Here is a 25157-nt window from a genome sequence, read left to right as displayed (position 1 = left end):
GTCTTTCCCTTCTGTCCACAAACTCACCCCATTTGCCATCACATCTTTCACTGAAATACATGGAGTTCCGTTTAAGCATCACATCTCTGTTTGAATGGGTGTTTCATTAGGTTGTTACAGCTGAAGCAGTTTTTTTTTTTCATTTAGTACAGAATGTACTGTATGAGAATTTCCTCTTATTGTCATTTTTTGCAGGTTTTTTCTTTACTGACAGAGAAGAAATTTGACTACACACCAATTTCTCTGTCAGATGCTGCTTTACTTCAGGAAATGATGGTGAAATTGCAGCTGGCTTCTTCTGTTGTCCACTTTTCTTCCTAACACTCCCAGTTGTTAACCAGCTTATCAAAATTCTACCCACATCCTCTCAGTCTTGCCATCTTTTTAAGTGACTTATTTATCTAACACTCCAACTGTTTCCACCCTGGTGAATGCCCATATCCTCTCTGACCCTTGCTGCCACGTTGGCTTGCAATTTCCACATCTTCAAGTGACATTAAGCAATTACCATGCAGTCTTCTGACTGGCCCTCGGCTGATTTCTAGCCACCACATATTCGTAATTGTTGCCCTGCTCACCAAAGGTGCCTCCAAATCGGTAATCAGTGGTTTAATTACACTAAGCTAATGGCCCACCAAGGCAGTGACCTCACACCCCAACCACACCCATCCACTTCCCTCCAAATCCCTTGGCAATTACTGTCAGACTGAGTTTGGTGGGATTTTTATTTTGGTTAGATTTGTTGCTTTGGCAGAAAATGGCACTAAGCAACAGCTCAGTTTTCTAAATCTCCTGTTGTTTTGGCCCAACGTTGCTTGGCAAGAGAGAGGTGTTTGCGCCACATGTCAGGAGTACCAAGTCCTAACTCTCTCACACATATAACCCCTGTTCATCCCCTGTGAAAGCAGTTTGGGTATCCAATATGGAAATGTCGACTTTTTTCACATATGACACAACTCTTTTTTAATAGATCAGTTTGTCTTCTTGCTGCTGAACAAAGAGTAGGGACTGCTGAAGAATAGTGAAGAAGGTGAGAGGCATTCTCAGTTATCGTGCACTGTTTAAATTATGAACTCTAAAACTTATTTTGCAGTTGGAAGACTGTTATGTCTCCTCATTTATTGCCAAACATATGTGGTATGTTGCACCCCAATGAGCTGTCAAAGCACCCACCAGTACACTTTCTGATCAATGTCAGCAATAATTCGATATGACATAAAACTATGCTGCCGAATTACATTTTCAGACAAGATCCAAGACACTTAAGTCATTTTAAAAATTGTATGAAATAAGTTGAGAAGTTTTGGCTCTCATGTAGCTCGTATTTTTTCCCTACACACAGCAGGGGAGAATCCCTTCAGGAAACATATCTCTAAAAATATGGATATGCCGTTTAAGCAACCAGACATTGGTTCAGTCACAGTGGCTTATTCAACACATTTCATCTTCTTGTTAATGGGAAGTGGTAATTGAATGTGAAATCTGTTAAACTGCTGAAAGTTGCACAGGACACTCCTTTCCAAAGTGTAATATACAACATGTATATATCCATTGTTCACATAAATCTCAGAAAATCAGCTTTGAACAAGTTGTATCTGTCAACACAGTTTGGTTAAATTAAGACATAGAATAATTTAACTAGGTTCCTTCGTAGTCGACAACTATACAGAGCTTTTTGACAATATGTTAAATTATGAGTGTGGTAAAGTGTATATTTCAACCTTCCTCGGTTAGAGGCTGTATTTTAGTAGAATAAATAAGGTTTTTGTGATTGAATGAGATGCAAACAATTGAGAGAGCTAACAATTAAAACAACAGAAGCCCATATTTTAAAAGACTGGTGCAGCAGCATTGCCACCCACACTGTGTGGTAAACTGACGTCAGGTTTCAAGGTGCCCATTGCACCTCCACATACACACATGCACACACACGCACAGAAAAAAAAAACACAGACGCACACTCAAAGCCACCCACCACTAAACCAGACCTGACTGGTTGACATTTCTCTATGGTGAGGCACTTCCTTTAATGGCCCCGGCCTCATCCCCTGTCTCCCCTGGAGTTCGCCTGTCTTACCCCAGATGCCTCGGGAGCCTGACGAGAGAGAGAGAGAGAGAGAGAGAGAGAGGGAGAGAGAGAGAGAGAGAGAGAGACTTCCACCAGTTGAAACTGATAAACAGACTTCCCCCCCCCCCCCTTCTATGTTGTTTTTTTCCCTTCCACCTCTTCTCTTGCAGGCAGGGGATCTTTGGAGCTGTCCTAGACAATTACTCCTCTCTCTTGTCTGTGCTGTGTCTATCAAGGTGGCCCACCACGCCAGGGAAACAGCCCCTTAGCCGGTGCAGTTTCCTTCTGTTTGTGAATTTTAGTGAAAATAATATGTTTATATAATGCAAATCTTGATTATTGATTCAAAGGCAATTCCTGCTTTCTCTAAAGTAGACACTGGTACAGCAGCTCAGGCCAGTATCAATGTCTTAATAGGCTAGGTCAGCGCAATGCCTAAATCGATGTGGTGTGTGAGGTTTTCAGGGACTGGACCTTAAAATCTGAAAAATATAATAAGAGATAGAAGACTTTAATTTCAGAAAGCAATTATTTCCTTCAATTTAGCATCACAAAATTCTTTAAAAAATAACCCTTTTCTGTAGATAATGTTCCGTTTCCTTTATAAGTAAGCCAACATTATTTCAAAACCTTATGTTCTCAAAATAGGAGAGCCTGTTATAATGACACTATAGTTCCCTTCTTTGCCTGTAATGGACAGGAAATGATACCCTAACCCTACACACTATTTCCCTGCTCAGCCTGAGGGTAAAAAATTGTTTCCTGACTCGTGCCATCCATAAACAGGTTTTTTATTACTTGGTTCGGAACCCAGTATTTGCCATTCAATTCCTCTCTTCCTTGATCCTTTTGGCTTTCACATTTGACAAAACTGTGGTCATAGCTGCTACCTGTGGTGGTTGCTGCCATTTGTTCTCCAAATTATCCCCCTCTTGGCTGCTATCTCTGTCTTTCTTTGGCAAACAAGCTGTCTACTTGCTGTTTAGCTCAGTGGTGATGATAGCTTTATGAACGTGGCCTAATATGGGCTGTGTTCAGAATTGGAAGCAGCATGGAAAGTGTCTGCAAGCCACCAACCGTCAGAACAGTCAGTTTGGTCGCCAGACTTTTACATTTAAATGAATGTCCGTTATGTTCAAATGAGTCCACACATACTATGACTTTCACTTCCAGATAAATCTCTCTGTTTCTCAGCATACAGGAGTTTTGAAATCTGGAGTCTGTTTAGACTTTCCCAGACCGGCACACTGGTACTGATGAGTTTTACCAGTAATTGCCAGTAAAGATTGGTTTGTGAGAGCTGAAGGGGAGCCAGTTAGGAATATGGCGGAGTCTGCATCATGAGGATGTTGACAGTGTTTGTGTAATGACTCTTACTGCCAGAAGGTGCAAGGTGCCAACCTGCTCATCAGGAGCAATTTGGGGTTCAGCATCTTGCTCAAGGATACTACAACATGCAGTGGGGGGAGCTGGGGAGTCGAACCTGTTACCGAGTACTTGACGACCCACTCTACCTCCTGAGCCACAGCTGCCCCATTCTCTTATATTCACATTTCCATTCTAGCTACTTCAAACATAAGGGTCAACAGCACTTTTTTTCAATGCACTGGTAAATTTTCCTTTGTCGAAAATGTATGGAATTCTACGATATATATCTTAAAAGGCAGTTTCTCAAAATGGCTTTTCTCTTATGCTTTTAGCCAGGATCTCCACTTCAGAGGCACTTGCATGCACCAAACTTCCCAGTTTCATTCCTATCTATATTCTGATGGTTTTAACAGAGAGGTTTATTCATATATCATTCATAACCTTATTTATGTAACATTTTCTTCTAAAAGAAGGATTTTTTTTTTTATTAATCAGTATTTTCTGATGTATGTAGTGATAAAAAATGAAATCCAAAATTCCCTTTGTGAAAAAAACATTTTTGGCTCTAAGATATCATCACAATGAAACATGAATTTTGAACTTGGCTTGATCCAATGTTCAGATTTCTTGCCTCTAATTGTATGCAAATTATTACATTTTTAAGTAGCAAATGCCTCATTTGCATGTTTAAACATGACATTTGAGAACATTTGTAATACAAACAATGTTTGTCTTAATCTAAGTTATAAACTGGGGAAGTTTATTGGTGATTTCTATTCGTTCAAATTTGTCCCCTATTTAAACACATTTGCACAAATTTAAAATTGTTTTTTTTTTTTTTTCTCAGCCTCAGTTTACAAAGTCAACCAAAAGTTCCCTTAAGTTCTTAACCGTTTCCCTCTGTAAACGCATATGAACCACCAACTAAAAGAAAAAGTAAAAAGCTGGTTTAACCTTTGGAGTCTTCATATGGTCAGAGAGCTGACCCCACAAACTCATTTTGCAGGGCAATAAGCAATACTGCAAACTCCTGCCTTACTTTCAGTGCCCAATCTCTCTCTCTCTCTCTCTCTCTCTCTCTCTCTCTCTCTCTCTCTCCCTCTTCCTTCTCCTCTCCCCCTCTTACTTTCTCTCATCTGGTCTTTCAGACTGTTTTCTCCGAGGTTGTGTTTTGGAGATCTTGATGTAAATGTTGCCCTTGGTGGCTAGATGTGCTAGGTGTGGAGAATACCAATGGGACACCAGGCGTCTTTCTGGGAACAGAGCAGGGTGGTAGAGGTTGAGTGCTGGCTGTATAATAACCATTATTCAGCTGAGATGGCTATCCAGAGAGGGCTATCGGTGCTGGGGCCAGAGACACTGTGATTAGATTTCCCCTGTGTTGCTATTCTTCTTTGTCCCTGGACGTTTCTATGTCACTGTTCCCCTGTCTTCCTTTGTATATTTCTCAAGCAATTGAACAGGAATCCTGTTGAATGCAGGGAATGTCACAGAAAGATGCATTGAAGACAGGGAAAGTACAGAATTTTCTTAAACTACCGTTTGGTTTGGTTGGAAGATATACATTTGGCTGTATCGCAAATTGCCAGCTGTCAACCACAGAAGAGGAAGATGCTAAGTGAAACAGATTGTTGCACTGTTCTGTTGGAATGAAGACGAGACGTTTACTGGTAGTTTCACACATTCTCAATAGCTTTTGGCTTTTACACAAACTAGAGTACAAAACAATATTGATCTCTTTCCCTACATAAAGAATACAGGTTCATGATGCTGAATGTACTCTGTGCAAGAAACTTACTTCTTATTACTCAAGCTTATGTGGCCAGCCACTGGAATAAGAATCATTAGACTCAAATATTGGTACATCCAAAGTCTCTTAAATTGCATCTACGTTTCCATTCACTTGCGTCCTTTTCTTGCATTTAGTCCCTCCCACCGAGGATAATGCAGAGGCAAGGAAACCATGCGAAGAAAGAGGAAACCAGGAAATATGTTCTCAGAGATGTCCTTGCTTCTGAAGTGTCATCTAAAGTGATATCCGCCATCTTGTTAAAATGTTGTAGATGCTGCTCTTGTGTGTCCTGGTGGTTTGGGATGACCTGCAAGATGGCAAACCAGAACGACTTCCTCTTCAAGCGAGAAGCAAGGAAATATCAAATAAGATACTTGGGTGGTGTCCCAAGTGGTCCACGTTTGCAATTGAACATTGTAGACTCAACCATTATGGTGATATACTAAATAAGTGTATATCAAACATGGTATTCGACCATTCATGCACACATGCATTATAGGAAATAAGACTCCCCAAAATACAGTTGTACGCCAGCTGTACTACAGAAACTCAACACAGGCAATTTTCTCTTGTCGCTGGCTTATTTGATGTAAATAGTTCTGGCTGTCTTGTAGGTGCAGAGCAAATGAAACTACATTGTCTAGAGTGCGAGCAGCTGGGTCTGCCCATTAGACAAACATCTATTTATCCAGATTGCATTTATGTGTGTGAAAGGGAGCATGGCATCGGTATTCTCCATCCTCTTCCACTATCATCCTTACTCTCTGTATCCTCTAATCTTAACCTCTGTTTCTCTTTCTCTCCCTCTGTCTTGCTCCTCCTTTCCCCGTGCTCTCACTCCATCTCTCTCCCAGCAGTCTCTCTGTGGTATTAATGCACAGACCTGCTTAAAGCCTGTGTCTCTGTGCCGTGGCGCTGGGTAATCAGTTAACCTGATTACGCTGCTGATGAAATTAAATCATTTCAGTAAGTGAAAATAATAATATGAGTAATAGGTGCGGGGGACGGCGGAGCACCCCACAGCATTTGCTGCAGTCCCAGCTCGTCGAGTTTTACCTCTCTCCATCTCTCTCTTACTATAGCTCTCTCCACTCTATGAGAGCAATGATAGTTCAGAACAAGCAGCTTCGATGCCACGCGCCATGCGTATTACTATACAGGTAATTGGCAAAAACCAGTATTACTGAAGTCGTAGGTTTTATTCTTTCTGGACGTCAGTGGGTAGAGAAAGGCAGTGGAACTGCCAGCCGCCATGGTTAAGTGTAGTATTCAACAGAGGGTGAATACTACGTAATTATAGTGCAATACAGTGCTTATAGCAGAGTAGCAGTAGGAGCTCCAAGAAGGATCACTCATTCTACTTTTGCTTCTTTGGAAAAAAGTGAAAGTGCCTATCAAATGGCATATTTAATCACAAAGCCCTTTTATATGGTGCTGTAGGAATCTGGTAAAATTATGACAATACCAGAATGGCTAAAAAAAGAAATAATTTAGTTGCAGTGAATCACTGAAAATGAGATTAGTCAGGAGTGAATGAGTCTAAAGGATAGACTTTTTAAGAGGGCAACACTTAGCATGATAGAAAGCAGAACGCAACAGCAGGCATGATTCGGCAGATTAACAGCCGGGCAGTGGCTAAGCTAACCAGAGGCTGATTAAAGGCTTTGCACCTGCCACTTGTCTAATGATATTAAATGGCGAAATAGCGAAATTAAAGACAATTACGGATGATGATGGCACTCAAGCCAAGCCCAAAAAGCCGAAGAGAATGACAAAAATCAAAATCTAGTTGAGGTCAACTTGAGCCTGTAGAAGGCTTAGCTTTGGAGTCAAGCTGATCATACCAGCTGTTATATGGTGTGGACATGGTCTGTTCGTCATCACACTAACCCTAGCTAATACTGCACTGTAGTAAAGGTTATTGATCTTCCTCTTGCATGACCTGAAAGCCTTTTCTAATTAACATGTGCACTGAGCAAGTTGCAAACCCATCCAAATTATGTTTGAATAGCCTCGGATGTATCTTGTGAAAACCCCCCCCCCCACAATTCCTGATTGTTGAAAACTTGTATTTGGTAGATAAATGATTTTTCATTCTATTAACGACAGGACAAAGCTGAGCTGCCCAGATGCCAATAATCACTATATGCCAACAAGTATTCAAGCACTGACTCATTTCTAAATCAATGGGACGCATCAAAAAGGCTTTTGTGGCACAAGGTGACCCAACAAAGGAGATGAGGTTGCATGATGGGGTGATTAAGACTCTCTTTAAGCATCCCCATCTTGTCTATTACAACAAATGTACATGTAGAGTAGTCTGAGTTTTTTCCTTTTGTAACCAAATGAGTGAGGCCTTTGATATGCTTCAAATCGGGAAGATGGTCATCGTGTCAGACTCAATTTGATAGTTCCTTTGTTTATTATTTGGTCATCGTCTAGCTTTAGCATTTACACAGTGGTAAAGAACATTAAACATGAATGAATGTGTGTGTCTGAGATAAAACAAGAAAAATCAAAAGTGATGTGGTATTTCTTGATACGATGCAGGGTGTAACTGCAGCGTGTGTCTCATAGCTCTGTAGTATGATGATTGTCAGCCTAAGTGACAAAGCCTGCTCCGGGCAAAATAGACACAGACATTGTCATTGACCAATAAGGCACACACATCGATTCTATTTGTCCTGTGAAGATTTGTCATCACAGAGAACCCCCAGCGCACATCATAGAAATGCAATTGCTACGCCATTATGGGGAACTGGCCCTTTGGGAATTCTAGGATACTATCAGCCCTTCTCCCCTTCACAGTCAGGCTGCCTAACCCTGAAGTAACACTCCCTCGATGAGTGATCTATTTATTTTTGCATGGCCGCCTTTATCGACGGAGCCTGTAAGCTTCAGGGGGAAAGATGGTATCACACTCTATTCCTAGGGATCTAAGTAACCAGCGTACATGCCATTTATTTAGGAAAGGCTGCCGGTTCTGTATCAGGTCAGAGCAGCTGTAACGATAGCACAATCTCTCCATGAATCCGCCGTCCCTGCGTCATGTTCACTGCTGTTTTAGTTGGTTGGTTTGTTTGTTTGCACACCTTGTCCTGCCCTCCCTTGCTCCTTCAGGCAGACTCCCTCTGTCACTTGCCTAATGTCATTAGTCTCAAATCCACTTACTCTGCGTATGTTTTCAGCTTCATTAATGTAGTCTGTGTAGGCCTCTGTCTTCTGTTTCCATACCGTGAAGGCAAATTTAATATGATGTGAGGCACAGATAGGCCTTGGCAGCATCAAATACATCAGATGTAACAGGGAGCAGGCCAGAAATACCCTTTGCAGATATGCTTCTCCAACACAGAGAACTAGCTACTAGCTAGAGGGGTATGAGAGAGAACCACCTTTTATGGCATCTTATGCATTGATCATTGATGACACACTGAAGAGGGAGTTTGTGAGAACATATTACTCTGTCTCATTCTGAAGTTTCTAAAGTGAAGTGCAGGTTTGTCATTGCTTTTCTAAGCTTCAGGGGAACTTGGTATAAAGGGATTATACAGGGGTGATCATTAATAATCGATGGAGAGGATACAGCACGGAGCCCAAAACAGTGTAAACGCCTGTTCTTCTTTGAACCTAGCATTGAAATATTCATCATGCCCCTGCTGATGTCAGCCTTAGTTAGAGGTAACCTGTCTGAACTTAGTTTGGAGACCTTCTGGTTCTTCCTTGCTGGTCTTTTATTTTCCAAGATTTAATATTTCAAAATGTGATTACATATGAGCTCACCACTCCTTTTCTCTGTACAACCCAAGCACATAATACACATGTAAGTGCATAAAACAACACAGAGGTTTGTTTTCTTTTCCTAATTTATTGAAATGCCTATTTAATAAAAGAAAAATAGGGCTAATTCATTATGTAAGCTACATTAATCAATAATAATCAACATGTTAACATTCTTGCTGTGAGTTTGCCATCTTTTTAATAAGCAATACCTAACTGGCATTACTTAAAAATGAGGGTCAAAAATAGTACATTTTGAAAAACGTATCCCTTAAATCCATCATGATAAAGTGGAAAATGCAATATAGGATAGATTCCCTGTAAATTAAAGGCAGACAGACTAATCTTGTTTTTAGAGTCACAAAATCTAAAACTGCAAATCAACTCACTGTCCTAATTTCCCTTAATTTAGCACTCCCCGGGTGCAAACCACACTACCATGATGTCTACAGAGTGGACATGAGGTCATTGGCTCTCTAGATGAACAATGACCTCTACTGCGCCACTGGCCAGCATCTTAGTCAGTCAATCTTCTCCGAGTTGTGATGTGGCCATGGGCCTCTGATGCATATTACGGCTCGGGGTACTTCCCCTTGGCTCTCATCATCTAAAAATGAGTCACTGCTCTGGCTCCAGTCGGGGCCAGGTCAACTGATTTGACCCATGGGGCTAATTGCCCCAAGAGAGCAGGGAGTCTGCAGTAGGAGAACAATGACCACAGAGCATACTACACTGTCATCTCCATAATCTCTCAATCATGCATGAGTATTAGCTGCAAGGACACTACCACAATCTTTGAAACTGGCAGTGTGATGGTTCTTAAATTAGTGTCGCAGTTATGACGGTCATTGGGTGTAAATCATAGCCTTATACACAACTCCTGCACCTTTAACAACAGAGTGAAATCTGACTAATTACATCTCTCAGTTGGTAAACAGTCGTGGACAATTGGGGGTTATCGTGTGTCTAAACCAAGTAGTGGTTTTGCAGAGCTCTATATAAGCTCATATCGATTTGAGTGTAATTTATTTCACTGAACATGAACAAAGGCTGGCTCAGCGTGTCAGAGGACTCACGCCCCATCTTTTCCTGTTCTTTTCACAGAGGACCTACTCCCACCAGGCTTCCCTAACATTGACATGGGCCCTCAACTCAAAGTGGTGGAGAGAACCCGAACAGCCACCATGCTCTGTGCTGCCAGTGGCAACCCTGACCCAGAGATCACCTGGTACAAAGACTTCCTGCCCATTGACCCCAGTGCAAGTAATGGGCGGATCAAGCAGCTGCGCTCAGGTAAGGAAGCTGCTACCTTTTCCCCCTCTTATTAACCTTAGTACTTATTTTATTTCCCAGGACATTTGTGGTAGTAGTTAACATGGTTGTTTTTGTGCTTTGCAGATATGTTGCCTGTTTGTTTTTTTCACCAATATAGTTGCCATAATGCCATGAGGGCGATTGAGAAGAGTATCTCCAACTTTGTAACACATATAATTGTTTAGGAACTAAAAACTATGATTTACTTTTAGATTAATGACATTGTAATTTGGATTTTTCCAACTGATCTGAGTTGAGTTGAGGCGACTAAGAGATCTTGTCGGTCCATATTGGAATGTTTCATCCTTGCGTTAAATGAGAAACATGAAAACCAATACAACACAACATTTTGCATTGGAAACTAAATGTGAATCAAATGTGTGTTGACCCAACTAAACTTTGGTATTTACCATGTTTAAGGCATTTAAATCGGTCAAATGTCAGGTGAAGACAATCTAAATTTCCTGGACTACAACATGAGACGCATACACCTGTATAAAGGTCAAGCATTATAGCAATAGTTCTCTGACCGTGATGTAATACCCATACATGATTTTCCAATGTTTAAGATTGTAACATAACTGAATGAGGTCAAATCGTTCACAACATCCCAGAAGTGTGTCATAGTAGACAATGAGAGCAGGGTCCACATTCTACTGACACAACTCAGTGGTGGATATGTTGTCTTGTTCCCATTGATTAAACCCCACTGAGAGACCCAGTAAAGCAAAGTCTAATTATATAGCTAATTAAGTGTAGGGCCTGAAGTAGCCCCGGGCAATAAGGGGTAGATATTTTAGGTCGATGATTTGTCGCCATTCGAAAAATCCAATGACTCCTATTTGATTTGTTGCTGCAAACGTAAATCAGCGCAGACGCCACTAAATAAAGAGTCTGTTGCCATTGAGTTCCTGCCCCAGTTGTGGCCCTCCTGAGTTGTACACTGAAACAAATCTATTTGTCATCTCATTATTTATGCCTTGACAAATACAGCAAGTCTACAGCTCCCTAAGATGCTTTTAATTTCAGATACGTTTCTTTCACTTTTAACTTACAGGTGCACCCTGTTTTGAGGTAGATGTTTGACTTAAAAGATTTCAAACAAAACCTGTTCTGTTAAAATATGTCTGACTATTTGCTCCCTCTGGGATGATGTTTTATAGCTGAAAACTCTTTCTTGGTTCACAGCGGCCCGAGGACCTCCTCTGGGGATGTTAGGTTGTCCTGATGTCTTTTGGATAAAGCTGTCAGCCAGTGCTTTTGACTTAAGTTTGAGGACAAAGAGTCTCCGCTAGGGACTCTTATAAAAAGAGCTCGAACATTAATTATTTCACCATCATGCATCTCTTCTTTCTTCTCCATACTCTGAAACATTAAGAGCCACAACCTTAAAGGTGCACTTTGGTGTTTTTTTGTTAATGAGTCACATGTCCAGCAAAGATGTTCGTGCATAACCTTCCACATGAAACTTTTTGAAAGGATTTTTTTTTTTTGCAACTGCCACCGACTCCTGCTTAGCAAACCTGCTTTGCTCCATATTGCGATTGTTGGTAAAAAAATAAAAATGAAAAAAAAAACTCCACAGGGCACCTTTAACTGTTCAGATTCACTGCACCTCCTGACATGTTAACAGATAACTATTCAAGTTAAGGTTGTCATGATCACAATTGTGCCTTCCTAATAACACTTATGCAAGGTATTAGTCTAACACCACACCAAAGAATTATGGAAGATATTTCATTAAGGTTTTACGAGGTGTCACTAGTTGTATGTAGTTTTAGTGTACTGTAGTACTAGTATAGTAGGGTCATGCAACTTTAACAGACAGTATTAAAATGGCTATTTTTTATTTAAGCTTTACTAAAGACTTTCAAAGTTTAGAGAGAATCAGAGAAATGTTAGAGATTTTGGTGGTTGTTTCTCAGGTACATTTGGCAGCTGCAACCTTGTGATCACAGCTTTGAGAGTTTTGAGCCTCGACAAAGAAGTATAGCTTCCTGCCTGTTGTCTAACCTCTGTACCATCTGTCCTTATCTGTTTCATGATTTCTTCAATTGTCTTCATGTGTTCTGTCTAACTGAAACAGACTGCTGTTTTGCTGTCTCTCTCTCTCTTTGTCTCTTGTCTGTATTTGTGTCTGAAACTCAGATGTGTCTCAGTGCACATTGCAGTCTTCAACACGTTTCATTGGCTGTGACCCATAACACAAGTTATAACTGAAAAAAATAAACCAACCAATAAAATATAACTCAAAACCAAAATGGATTAATTTGATTTCTATTGAAAATAAAACCATGCCTCTAATTAGAATTATAAATTTTAAGTAGAATTTATGATAAACAGTTATTTACATTTGTGACTTGAAAATTCACTTCTTCTTCCACTGTATCGCTTGTTAATGAAAACTAAAATGCTGAGGTGGGACACAAGACCTAACTAAACTGAAGTTCCTTTAATTCTTGCGTGGCAGTCACTTTTAACCTCAACCTAAAATGAACTATGTTGTTCTTCCCCTTTTTTACTTCGCTTGCTCTGTCATTTTCAGAAACCTTTGGTAAGTGTATTGCAAAGCCTAGCAAGCCCACCCACTCTCCTTGAAGCAGATGGCATATTCAAACTACTTTCCAAAATGCATGCATCCCCTGCTCTCCCCTCACCTTCGTCCTCTTTTGTTACTTGTTCCCTATGTTCTATTCGTATTTATCCTTAACTTTTACTTTTGTTCCATCCACTTTCACACACCAACTGGAACTTAAAGCAGAAAGGCAAATCAAGGACAAGCAGCAGCATGAGTTGATAATGGGGGTGGTTAGATATCACGGTCCACCGTTAAGCAACGCAGTTTTTATTTATACGGGGAGGACATGCTGAGCAAGTCTTTTTAGACAACATCCTGCTTCACGTTAATGCTAAAATGCATAGTAAAACTTAGGAGCCGCCCAGTTCAACCACCTTTTCCACAATACTTTAGCAACTTTACTGGACTGTTTGGGGTCCCACAAACCTTGTGCAAGGTTACCTTGGAAGAAGCTGTTGCCTTACATACTTTTCCCTGACTACATTATGTAGATTTTACACTGCTGATGCCCCCTGTCACGTCTAGTTCTTTCTCTCTGCAGTGTTGCACGACAGCAGGCTTTGAGGAAATAATTGGACTCTGTTTGAATCCAAGACAATTATTCCTGTGCAGTCATAGCCTACAGTATTGTTTGTCTTCTTGGTGAGATGCATAGACTACTCTTTGCTCCAGCAATCGTACGACTGGCTTTTTTATACTCATATGTAAGCGGTTGAAACTCAGTTTTCAGAAAAACAGCTTGCTGTCCAAAAATATCCTTGGAAAGTGCAGCAAGTACTGATAGGGGCTGAAAGAATCTTGAGTTCTTTCCAGGTGAAGGCCACTGCAAGACCGCTGTATGGCTGAACCCTGCAATCCCAAACTTGGGCTGGGTGGACCCTCTGGTCTTGATCAAATATTTTCTCAGGAGAGTATTCTCTTCTCTTGCCAAATTGGCCCACATCCCCACTTGGTTTACAAATCGCTAGCTAAGGCTCTGTTGCCCATGCCAGAGGGCGAGGGCTCAAGTGATAGTTACTTTTGGCCACATCTCTACTCCTTCTGACTTTTTGAACTACTTGCAAAAATATACCCAGCCACTTTAAGCTGGGTATATTTTACAGTTCAAACTATATGTGTATGTAGGAGGGCAGAAAGGGAAATTACTTTCCCCTGTTTCAATACCAAGGCTCTCGTAAGGTAATGTTAGCTTTGAGGCTTGCATTTTTTCTAGAGAGCTCATTCAGCAGCCAGGCAGGATTTATGCTGATGAGAAAAAAGCCTGCATGCTCAAGCCCCCCTAGGCTGCCATCTTCTCATGTTCTCAGTACTTCAAGTAGCCATTTCGGGTCTCCAGAGTTTAGTATTTAGTATTTATTGAAAAAAACTTGCATAGAACATGGAAAGCTGGGTCGACAAACATTCGATCAAAAACAAACTCATCTTCAGTCCGTGCAAATGAAGCCCCCTCCTTTCTCATGTGACCTTTACTCTTTGTGATGTTGAAATGAGCACACTGATCTGAATTATTCCCACCTGAAACAAAAGACAACGCAGTAATAGCAATTTTGATTATACGTATGAGAAGATAGAGCGTCCAGCTCTTGTTTGCCATATAGCTGACTGGCTGGCTGACTGGTTGCTCATGTGCCAGACCATGCTGTGCTGGCGGGGCAGTGATATTTGCGTCAGTGTCCCCTGAGGAGCTCCTCTAGAGGTGTGGAGGGAGCCTGACATTTCTCCCCAAGTCCCCGTGGCTGCAGACCCCAGGCCCTCCCTGCCCCATCAGCCAGAACAGATTAACTGGAGGCCAGGGAGACAGTGAGAGGATTGGTAGGAGTGCATATTAATAAAGATTAAGGTCATTTTTAGTGTAAAGGTTTGAAAACATGACCTTACACGCACATTTACAGTGTGCACATTCCAATTTGAACTATGCTGAGTTCAATTGCACTTAATCTGAAAAGTGCAAGAAAATGCTCACATTTGTAGCATCAAAGCTGCTCTGCAGGGAGTGCCTAGGACGTCTGCAGATGCGGTAACAAGCCAGAGACCTGCTGCGACACTACTAGGGTCCCAGACTGGTGTCCATGGTGATGAGAAGGTCAGCCAGACGCCCTCTGGAGGGCGGTCAGATTTTGACACTCGGCCAATCACGCAACCCCATTCGTCTCACACGCAGATGGACAACATCTCTGGCCAGATTGCCTCTGGCCAAACTACATCCCTCAATAATATTTTTAATATATTCAGAGGGTTGCTTAACAAAACAGATGGGGTGTTCTGTGGAGCAAATAATGCTGCATTTGATAATGCGAGGAGGTCAGCGGTCTGTTGAGGTATATTTAGGTCATTGTCACCGTAAGCTGATCAACCCCTGGCTGGCCAAAGCTTAGAAGGGGAGCTTATGGCCATTAGCTTGTGTGCCTGTAATAAAGGTGGATTTGCCATTGTAATTGAATAGAGGCTCGCCACTCCAGACCCAGCCTGTCTGTTCAGGTCCTTCCTTAGCTAGGTTTTATTTTTATCTCGTCATGCTGCTTTAATATTAAAAACAATAAAATGGAAGTTTCAATGACCTTGGTCAAATATTTCCTTTTGATATTTTATATCTTTTGGGGAACCAATGCCTTTGATCCAAACAGCCTCTATATATACCTACCCCCTCTACCCCTCATCCCCCCGTTACTTTCCTCTCTTTTTTCCATTCCTCTTCTGTAACCCAGTTCTTTATGAGGTCCACATATGATGGCCTTCCCTTCTACAAACCTGCTTTATTAACCTTAACCTTATCCTAACCTTAACCTAACTTTGACCTTAACCTCACCTAACCTTTAACTAGTAACCCCTTAACCCCTGACTAAAATTTCATCGCAGCTAAAGCAAAATAAACCAACAGCTTCTGCAGCCTCTAATCAAACTCTAACTCTTAACAACGTAACCTTCCCAGACCCCTATTGTCCTTTGTGTTGTGATATCCTTTGATTATGTGGTCTCTAAAATCATAGCAGAAATGAATAAAATGTCCCTGTTGTTTTACCTGGTTGTTGCAATGACTCTAAACTATCACTGTGGCAAATCTATGCATATAGTACACTGTGTATGTATATTGAAGACTAGGTTTGTCAAATACAAGCACCTTGCAAGTGAGAAATAGCCAAGAGTAAATGACAATATATTTGAAATGTTTCTTGAAAATAATCTGATCTGACATTCGAGAGAGAGACATTTTCCACTTCCATCAGACAGTGTGGAAATGTGTAACTATAAATTCAATTATAAAGCATTTAATTATAGTATAGGAAATGAGTCCCCATCGGTACGTTGCAAACCAGGCAGAACTTCAAACTTAGTGATTGCCTCCTACCTGCTGGTATCACAAAGGACGCTTCTGTATGCAGAGCTGCAACCGTAATCTGTCCAGAAGGTATAGAAAATTTCATCCATACCATGTAGCCACCCACACCATTTAATTTACTGCATAGAATATGGAAATTGCTGCCACCACTTGACATCTTAAAGTCAAGGTTCTCTTGATTTTAACTGGGAGAGGTATTGTATAGGAGATTGACAGGTAATACGAGCGTCATTACATATGTCATCTGGCATGGAAGTGCTTTAGAAAATGTTGCTGGGATGAGAAATGTTTGGACCACCTTACTTAGCCAGCCGCCGCTGCAATCCATCCTTGGAAAAGTGAAAAAATTGATGGATTGCAGGCATTGTCATTTTGTTGGTTAGACCAGCTTATTTTTTTGTTTTTTTGGTTGCAACTTGCATGAATGCTAGAACATACACACAAGGGCTAGGCCTGTAGTGTTGGGCTCAATGGGCAATATGGGCAGTTGACCCTCAGCTCTGTGCCTGCAGGCCGCATATGCTAAGTAGGGCACCTCCCCTGGGTTGGTGCCGCCCGACTGGCGTTCTCGGGGGATTGCCAAGGGCACGTTGTTGCCATGAGTCATCCTTAGATTTAGAGAGGGACAGGAAGAGAAAGGCTAAAGGGAGGGATTGTGGGAACGACTGAGAAACATACAAACTCAGAAATAAGGAAAAGAGAGAGGAATGAAGGACCAGATAAAGAAAGAAAGGGAGGAAAAATAGTTATAAAACATTGAGTGGAGAAAAAATGCCAAGTGCGGAAGAACAATTTAATGCTTGGCAGAGACAGGGTTGAAGCTAAGCTGGCTCTCGTACCAACCCCCAAAGCTCTGCCTATAAGGGATGCATTTTACATCACAGCAACAACTTGGGCTACATTTACTGACAGAATAAGCTCAATATTTTATTGTCCCTAATGGGACTTTTGGCTTGCAGTCAGGTATGTAACACAATACAGACTCACAATAAACAAAGACTGGAGAAACATACAATTCTCAGTAAGATGAAACAATGGAAAGAGGCAGGAGATTGAATGACCAGAGTGGAGGGATGAAGCTTGAGGTGAAGAGTCTATCTGTCACAGTTGAGCAGGTTTACAACTTGTAGGATAAATAAGAACTTCAATCTGTTTGATTTAATCTGCGGTTGCCTGAAGGAACAGCCTGGACTTCTTGTTCAGTAGGGACTCCATTCCTCCCTCAGCTGGTTTGTTCCATACTAATGTAGGTAACCGGGGTAGGATAGTAGTGCACCTAACTTGTTTTACTGACCTCTTATTCAAGTTCAGTTGGCTCGGAAAAGGTTTTTGCCACTGGCTTTTGCAATCCATGTTAACTTAAGGTCAAACCTCTCTAGGTCCGCTTTATCACCCCAACTTGCAGCTGTGATAAAACACATGCCAAGACCTCAAGCTTGTTCAGCTCTGCCGATGAACCATTGTGTTTCCTGTCTTAATATTTCTAAGGCAAGGAGAGGTAAAAGAGAAAATGACAAGTTAATGGAATGTGCCAGTCATATAAAACTCCCCGGTCCTTTGTGATACCAGCAGTGAGAGGTAAAAAGAAATAATCCCATTTCTGAAAGCCCTGTTAGAGATGACCTAATCGTTTGATAATCTAGTTCCAGTGTTCCACCTTCCAACCCAAATAACTCCTCTAACTATTACTAACATTAACTTTGAACTAAACTTATGTTGTGTCTTCGTTTTTGTGTCTCCTCCAGAGGGTACCCCGATTCGAGGTAAGATGTTTAACCAACACAATGAAAAGGGAAAAAAAGACGCTAACTGATACTAAACCAGACATAACCGCTCCTAACTCCATCCAAATGACTTAAAGGGGGCGGGGCATCAAGTGGGCTTTTCCTCTTAAAAGTGTCAAACCTTTCTGTATCCACTAACATTAATATGTCATCTGTGTTTGGGTTCTATGTGCTCTGTACATGCTGTTCGTGAGTGTGGTCATATGTGATTATCAGTCCCACGCCCCATGTCATCATCAATGTGCAATTCTTCCACCTCTGTGGACGTTCTGTGTTTGTGTCTTCCTACTATCTCCACAACATCATCAGTGTCAGGAAACTACTGAGCCATTCAAATTGTGTTGCTGGCTGGTTATGATACAGGATTGGGATGGTGGAAGCAGAGGGGAGGGATGTTGAGGGTTATTACGAGGCGGTTTGTCTGCTTTATGCCTCTGACATTTAAATTGTTTGGACATGGGGCTGGAGGATGGGAGATTGGTGATGGGAAACTGGGGGATGGGCGATGGTGACAGTATTTGAATACTGTAAACTGTTCAACACAATCTACGCAACCCCCTTTCTTCCTTCTCCTTCTCTGCTTTGATATCCTCCTCATCTGTCCGCCCCCCCCCCCCCCCCCCCTTACTTTTATGAGCCCAAGCTGAAAGTACTTGTGGTATGTCGGGGGGAAAAGCCAGTATAAATCACATCTGATTTAATTTCCTCCCTCCCTGTTAGGCAAAATTAGGGAAGCTTCTGGGTAGAATGGTTGCCTTTTCAAGAAGAGCAACATGTACCCCCTTTTACCATACTAAAACCAGCTCTTACAATGTCAGAGGATGAACAGGAGGATATCAAGGTGTTAAGGGAATGACACAAAGGTCAAACAGTTGGACTTCGATGAATTATACAATAGCTTTGTCAAATAAAACTTCTTCTCCTCTTTTTCTTTTCATTTCCCCAGACAAGTTAATTTCCACTTGTAATTATCCACCAGGTTTTGTTGCTGAAATATTCTCTCCCAGTTGATTCAGTGTGTTTGTTGTAGAACGCTTTTGTTCCACAGGTGGAGCAGGTAAGTGAATATCAAAGTTTGCCATGTAGGTCCCCGTTCCCATGGCGATGGGATAAATGCTTTAAGTTTCACCTTTACAGTGAGGTACAGCCAATTTGACAGTAGAGCTCCAATCGTAAAATAAAGGTCCTCCATCTTCAACCATTTCATACAAGCCATCCATGACATGAATCTCTGAACAGTAGCATATTGTCAAACATATTCATGAACACTTAAGATTTTAGACAAAATTCAGAACCTTTGCTTCTTCAAAAGCCCTCACTCATAGCCAAATCCCAGCCCTCCCTGCTCTGCTTTGTTTGAATAAGGTCTCATAAATCATTTTGTGGCGAACAAAAGCAAGCATGACTTATGAACTCTGCATTTGCATAATGAGATAAGCGGCTTGAAAAAGGCGATTTCTCCCCACCATATTACAGAATGCCAACACTGACTCGCGACAGGAGTGTATGGCGCTTATGTGGAGAGAAAATTAATGTCATAGGATCTGGAGAGAGGCGGAAATGTAATTGAGATCAGGGTGTCTGAGAAGGACACAAATGGTTTGTTTGCATAGGTGCGCGTTCACCCTCATGCAGCCTTTAACGTACTTTAAGTTGACTCCTTCACTCCAGAAATTGGAGCTTTTCAGAATGAAAATGAACATCGTTTTTCCAACTTACAAGTCATTTTAAGTCGCTCCGCATCAAGTCAAGTCAAGTCAATACTTTTTATAAAGCCCAATATCACAAGTCACACATGTACAATCTGTCCTGCATACAACTCTCCATTCGGATAATGAAAAGAAGGAAGAGAGCTCAAGCACACCATTCACACAGATAGTGTAATAGAAATTGCTTAATTTAGCAACATTGAACTAATGGTTTTGCTGTGTCAGCCCTGCTATTTGCTTCACTGCTCTTTGGATTAGAAGACATGTTTTCCAATGTAACCTGGCTGGTTAAATCTGGGCCCTGCAGCTTCATACCTGGAGAGACAAAGATTGTCCTCTATGCAAATAGCAGATCGGTGCCTACATGGTTACAGACCACCATGCCACTGGGAACTCATGAGTATTAAATGACTGCTCATAGAACAGAAAACTGTCAGACTCTTAAGCCAGCCTGTCGCAAAAGACTCTGTCCCTATTTAGCTGAGTAGTGGGTGTTCTGACTCTGTTTTGTTTGCTGTTTGACTTTGCCTGTTTTTTGCTTGTCTGATTCTCTTTATTCAACTTCTTCTATAATAACTCAACTGAAAACTTGGTTAAGTGTAATACTTTTATTTCTCACCAGGGAATGTTAAACTTCTTTACACCACAGATAGTAGTAAAAGAGACAAGGACAACTTGCGCACAAAGAAGAGAGAGAGACAAGAGGAGAGCTTGAATCTCCTGTAGGATGAAGACATTAGAGATGGAGGGAATGAGGCCCCATCAACCAGAGGAGAGAGGGAGAAAGGTCTCAGGATTACTGATGGGACAGAGACACCTGAGTACAAAGAGAGGAGAAAATAAGGAGATAAGAGAGAGAAAGAGGGATAGGAACATAGCTTGGATGCTCATGTGCTGGTGGGACAACGAACATTCAGGGTTAGAGAGATGCAGTGTTTTTTGTTTTTTTTAACGATTACTGTATTCTCGTTTGAAAGACAAACATGGAATATAAGTTTGAGGCTCAATAGACTCATTGAGACTGACAGAAGGCTCAAAGTAATCAAAGTTAATCAAAGTTAGGATGAAAAGATGAGTTTTAAGTTTGAATTCAAAGGCCTCAGCAGGTTATTCATGGGTGGCATCATAGGCCCTGCAGCCTGCTGACTTCTTTTTATCTCTGAGCTGAGAGCATGGGATGGAATATAACAAGATCAGACAGGTATGAAGGGATGTGCCCATTTAGAACTTTTTAAGTAATCAGAAGCGCCTAAAAGTATTTTCTAAAGTTTCATGGAAATCACAATGTGCGTCATTGGAAGCAGCGTCACAGCTTAATTATGAGCCAATTCCCAAAATGTAAACTCTGCATTAGTTTTGCTTCCATACATAGCCCAGGTGCTGGCCTAGAGGTGAGCTAGGTAGGAAGGTAGCTTGACTCCCTACCTGCTTCATTACTGATTTCATAGGAGCGTTACAAGCCAACAGATGGGCACTGACAACAATGGCATCACACGTGGGGCCCCATGCTGGTGCGATCACAGTATAATGACCTTGGGGTGGTGGCAGTGCGTGCCCAAGTGACAGCCAGGATACAGACAGACGGAAAGGGAGACAGAGAGAAAAGGCCATTTCCATTCTTAGCTGCCATGTATCCACACTGGCTGTCTTCTCTATTATGTGACTGTTAGAACTTCAAGTTCACAGATGAAATGCATAACTTTCCACATTTTGTCATCCTACAGTTGAACAAGCTATTTGAATTGATGTTCAACAGTACAACAACTGCTGTATGAAACCCTGTTGCACCTGCTGTAGCTGTAGCAATACACTATCCATTGCAGAGGGATACTAATTGGCTTACAATGTTTATACACAACCTAATCGCCAGAATAAATGTTGGCACTGCACATTTCTGCAAGCGTTGCATATGTTGAAACGTTTTTTTTCTGACAACACAGTGCGTATGGTTTGGTTAGGTTTAAGTACGGAAACCTTGTTTAGTATCAGGAAAAGATAGTGTTTCGGCTGAAAATACACTTTTTTCCCCCAACAGTTTTGTTGCCACAAGCAAGGGTGGAAAATGTCTCACTGAAAATACCAGGTTTTGTTTTCCTCCACATCGGGAGGTGGTTAAGGTTGGTTGGGTGGTTCATTCATGGGACTTTCACCCAGGATTTAAGTCGCATATCGAGCCAATTGTCAATGATGACAGCTTGAAGGAAGTAGTTATTAAGCTAAACCTAACCAAGTAGTTTCGGCGCCTTTATTTTGAAAGTGTAACAAGCCCTCACGTTTGTTATTGCTAGCTTGACCAAGGGAATGAAAACGTGTTGTTTTCACAGGTAGGCGAGGCCAAATGCAACTGTGACATGGTGGACCAGAGGGGTCTGTTACATGGTTTGGAGTGACACCAGGTTGCATAATGTTAAAATGATAGTGATATGTCTGTGGTTTGCATAAAAGTATAATGCCAACATTTTATTCTGGCGACTGGGCTTTTATGCATGATGTGCTGCTGTTTTCAACTTTGTATGCTTTGCAAGTCAGGACAGGTTTGTTTATTGCTAGAAATACATTTAAATATTTTAACTATTCCTCCTGAATCATTAAGCGCACTATTTCATGTCCTGGCAAGGCTATTATTTTGAAGTGTCCACTTATACAGTAAGGTGCTAATTTGGGTTTTAATTGCACAGTAGTAGAGCTTTAGCTGTTGAGCAGTGTTGGGATGAGAGGACGGAGAGGAAAACGACAGGAGGGGAGATGAGAAATGAGGGACTAATGAGAGACATGAACTGAAAACGAGAGATAAAATGATGAAAAGAACAGTGTGCCACCGGCAGGCCTTAGTGGGCTGCGGAAGGAGCAAGAGGGAGGGAAAGAAAGAGTGAGACTTGGCCAGCCATTTTGTTGATCGCCTAAACAAATCAATCAAGGGCCGCTGGAGCACACTAATTGAATTACACAAATGGGACTAGGGGGGGTACACATGGCAAAGCTGCTACAAAGCAGCGACAGGGGTGGGCAGACTACGGCTTCAGGCACTTTCTGAAATTAATCATCCATGCTGGCCCCTCCTCGCTTTTCTTTTATCCCCTCATCTGTCCTTCTGTTTTTCTGTGCTTGTCTGTCTCTTCAACTCTTCTTCCCAGCCTTCTCTGATAGGTTTGTTTGTTCTCTCTGTCTGTTGCTCTATTGTACACTGTACCTTTTCATAAATGAGACTGTTTCCCTACCCTTTCCGACTGTCTTTTTTCCTCTTTTTTTCATATCTCAGCAATAACCTAGTCTTAAACTAAAACAAGCTCTTAATGAGTTTGTTAATATCAATATATATATATATGTTTTAATTGGATATGTTTTGATATATTTCCTGTCAGTCTGCAGCTACAGAAAGAGCATTAGAAATGTGCAAGGGACTATTTTAGATTAAATTTAGTGAAAGCTAAAAGTAAAAAGTTGCTCTTACCACTGAATACACACATCTAAATCCTTTTGGCAAGACAATTGTGAAATAATAATATACTTAAGACTACTGGCACAAAGTAACTTCTGTAAAAAGCTTTGTTATAAGAATGTCTGTTCCAAACTCTGAATTGGATTTCAAAACATACAATTGTAGAGCTTTGCAGGCAATCTTCTTTGTTATCACACCTTGGCACCTCAACGCTCCTCATCAGATCAGCCCGCGGCATGCAGCGCTGTTAACCAGGGCAGCTGTCACGGCTGGGATAAATGTCCCAGACCCACTGCCCATTACAGCCTTCTTTATCGAGTGGATGAAGTCAGTGAACATGCTTCAAGACAGCCAGGAGTGGGTAGCAGTGGAGATTGGAGGTTGTGAGTGTTGGTGGGAAGGACGGGTCACTTTGACTGAGATGGAGACTAATTGGTCCTCATGGAAGTGATGTCATTATTATCAAGGACTGTATTCTCTCTGAATTGTAGCCACATGTTTTTTCTTCTTTTGGATCCTAATGGTGCCACATACATCATGGAAAAAGACAGGAAGAAGAAAATAGGCACCAATCTTTTCTCCTCTGACCCAGAAAAACGTAAATTATTACTCAGCAGGGGTGGTTCTTCCTGGGGTTTTGCTTATAGTCAGTGTGGCCTGACTGTCCTGGACTTTCTCAGATCTTCGCCTCAGTGCCCACAACAGTTCACATAATGTCCTTCAACATTTATGTTTCCTTTTCAAATGTCCTTGAGCAAGATTATGTAGCAAGTGAAGTAGTATTTGCTCAGTAATAGCACGTCACACATGCAGTGGAAGTATTCACAATGTAAATGAAATAGACGAGTAAATGTATAAAATAACAAATACAAATCATATGAAACAGTATTTTTGAAACAATGTCTTTCAGTGGATGTTTTTGTTTTCTGTTTTTAACAATGAGTCCACACAGTCAGACTTGGTTGGTATTCTAAAGTCTTTATGCCATCTCTTCGCAAGCAGAGTAGTCAACTTTTTCCATGTTTTCTAATGAAATCAAGCAAAACAAACTTGTCTTTGGTCATTTCAACAGTTGCCGTGTTTGTGATAAGACTTTGTAGCTGGAGACAGGGAGAACATGCTTCTCAGCCCCATAGAGGACTCACTTTATAAGCACAGTACGGACATTTTGTGAGCGACGTGAATTGCCGTTTTTTTCTAGGCAAGTCTTTATCAGTAAACGCGTATTATGTGAACAGACTGCTCGCATGGTTTTGATTGTGCTTGTGAAAGATAATTTTCGGCATTTATTTCATTCCTTGTGTTTCCACTTTTCCTGATAAAAAAAAAAAATGCCAATGGCCACTCGCGCTCTGGTGAGCCACAGGCTGGCAGGGTAGTCAGAGCGCAATTATGCAAAACAGGGAGAGTGTAGTCATTTTTTTTTAAAAAAGACAAAAGGAAATGGTAGGAAAGAGACACATGCTGGTGACAAGGGTTTTCAAAGGGTTGAGTTTGTTTTGTGAGCGCACGTGCACTACATGCTGCTGCTGGAGATAGGACATCAAAGAGCTTCATTTGGATTTTGTATGTTAAAAAGCGTCAGAGGTCTGTTGTCTTTAAATTCCTGTTCACCAAAAAGAAAGAAAAGAAATTTGAACTTCTTTTGTGGTGTACAAAAGACAAAGCCAGGACCAGAAGAAAACATATGATATAGGAGAGTGGAAATGACAAAATGGATGGACCAGCAAGTCGCACAGTGTGGCACGACACATGTAACACCAGCGGGATATTTCATCTCCACTATGTGCGAATCTGACGGAGAGAGGAGCATAAAGCCTCTCAAAATAGAATGAAGTTGTGATTTCTCTCCCTCTCTCTCTTACCTTAACTGTTCCTCTCCTTCTCCAGCTCTGTCACTTGGCTTCCTTCATCAAACAATTGATCTATTTTAATACAGTGTGTACAATTAAATTAAATTGTTGTTATTCTTTAATCAAGTTTAAGATACG

The 25157-nt window shown here is 41.3% G+C and overlaps 1 protein-coding gene across 1 annotated transcript in view; it reads left to right on the top strand.

Moving 5' to 3' along the window:
* ptprsa (protein tyrosine phosphatase receptor type Sa) overlaps nt 1–25157 on the top strand; it is a 188339-nt gene that overhangs the window by 82911 nt on the left and 80271 nt on the right. The window contains exons 6-8 of the mRNA XM_073476466.1: nt 10110–10298; nt 12865–12873; nt 17980–17997. Coding sequence (XP_073332567.1) covers nt 10110–10298; nt 12865–12873; nt 17980–17997 — 216 coding nt within the window. The remainder of the gene's footprint in view (nt 1–10109; nt 10299–12864; nt 12874–17979; nt 17998–25157) is intronic.

This window comes from Pagrus major, chromosome 11 (assembly GCF_040436345.1).
Source record: "Pagrus major chromosome 11, Pma_NU_1.0".
Lineage (NCBI taxonomy): Eukaryota > Metazoa > Chordata > Actinopteri > Spariformes > Sparidae > Pagrus > Pagrus major.
This window is presented reverse-complemented; position numbering and strand designations above follow the sequence as displayed.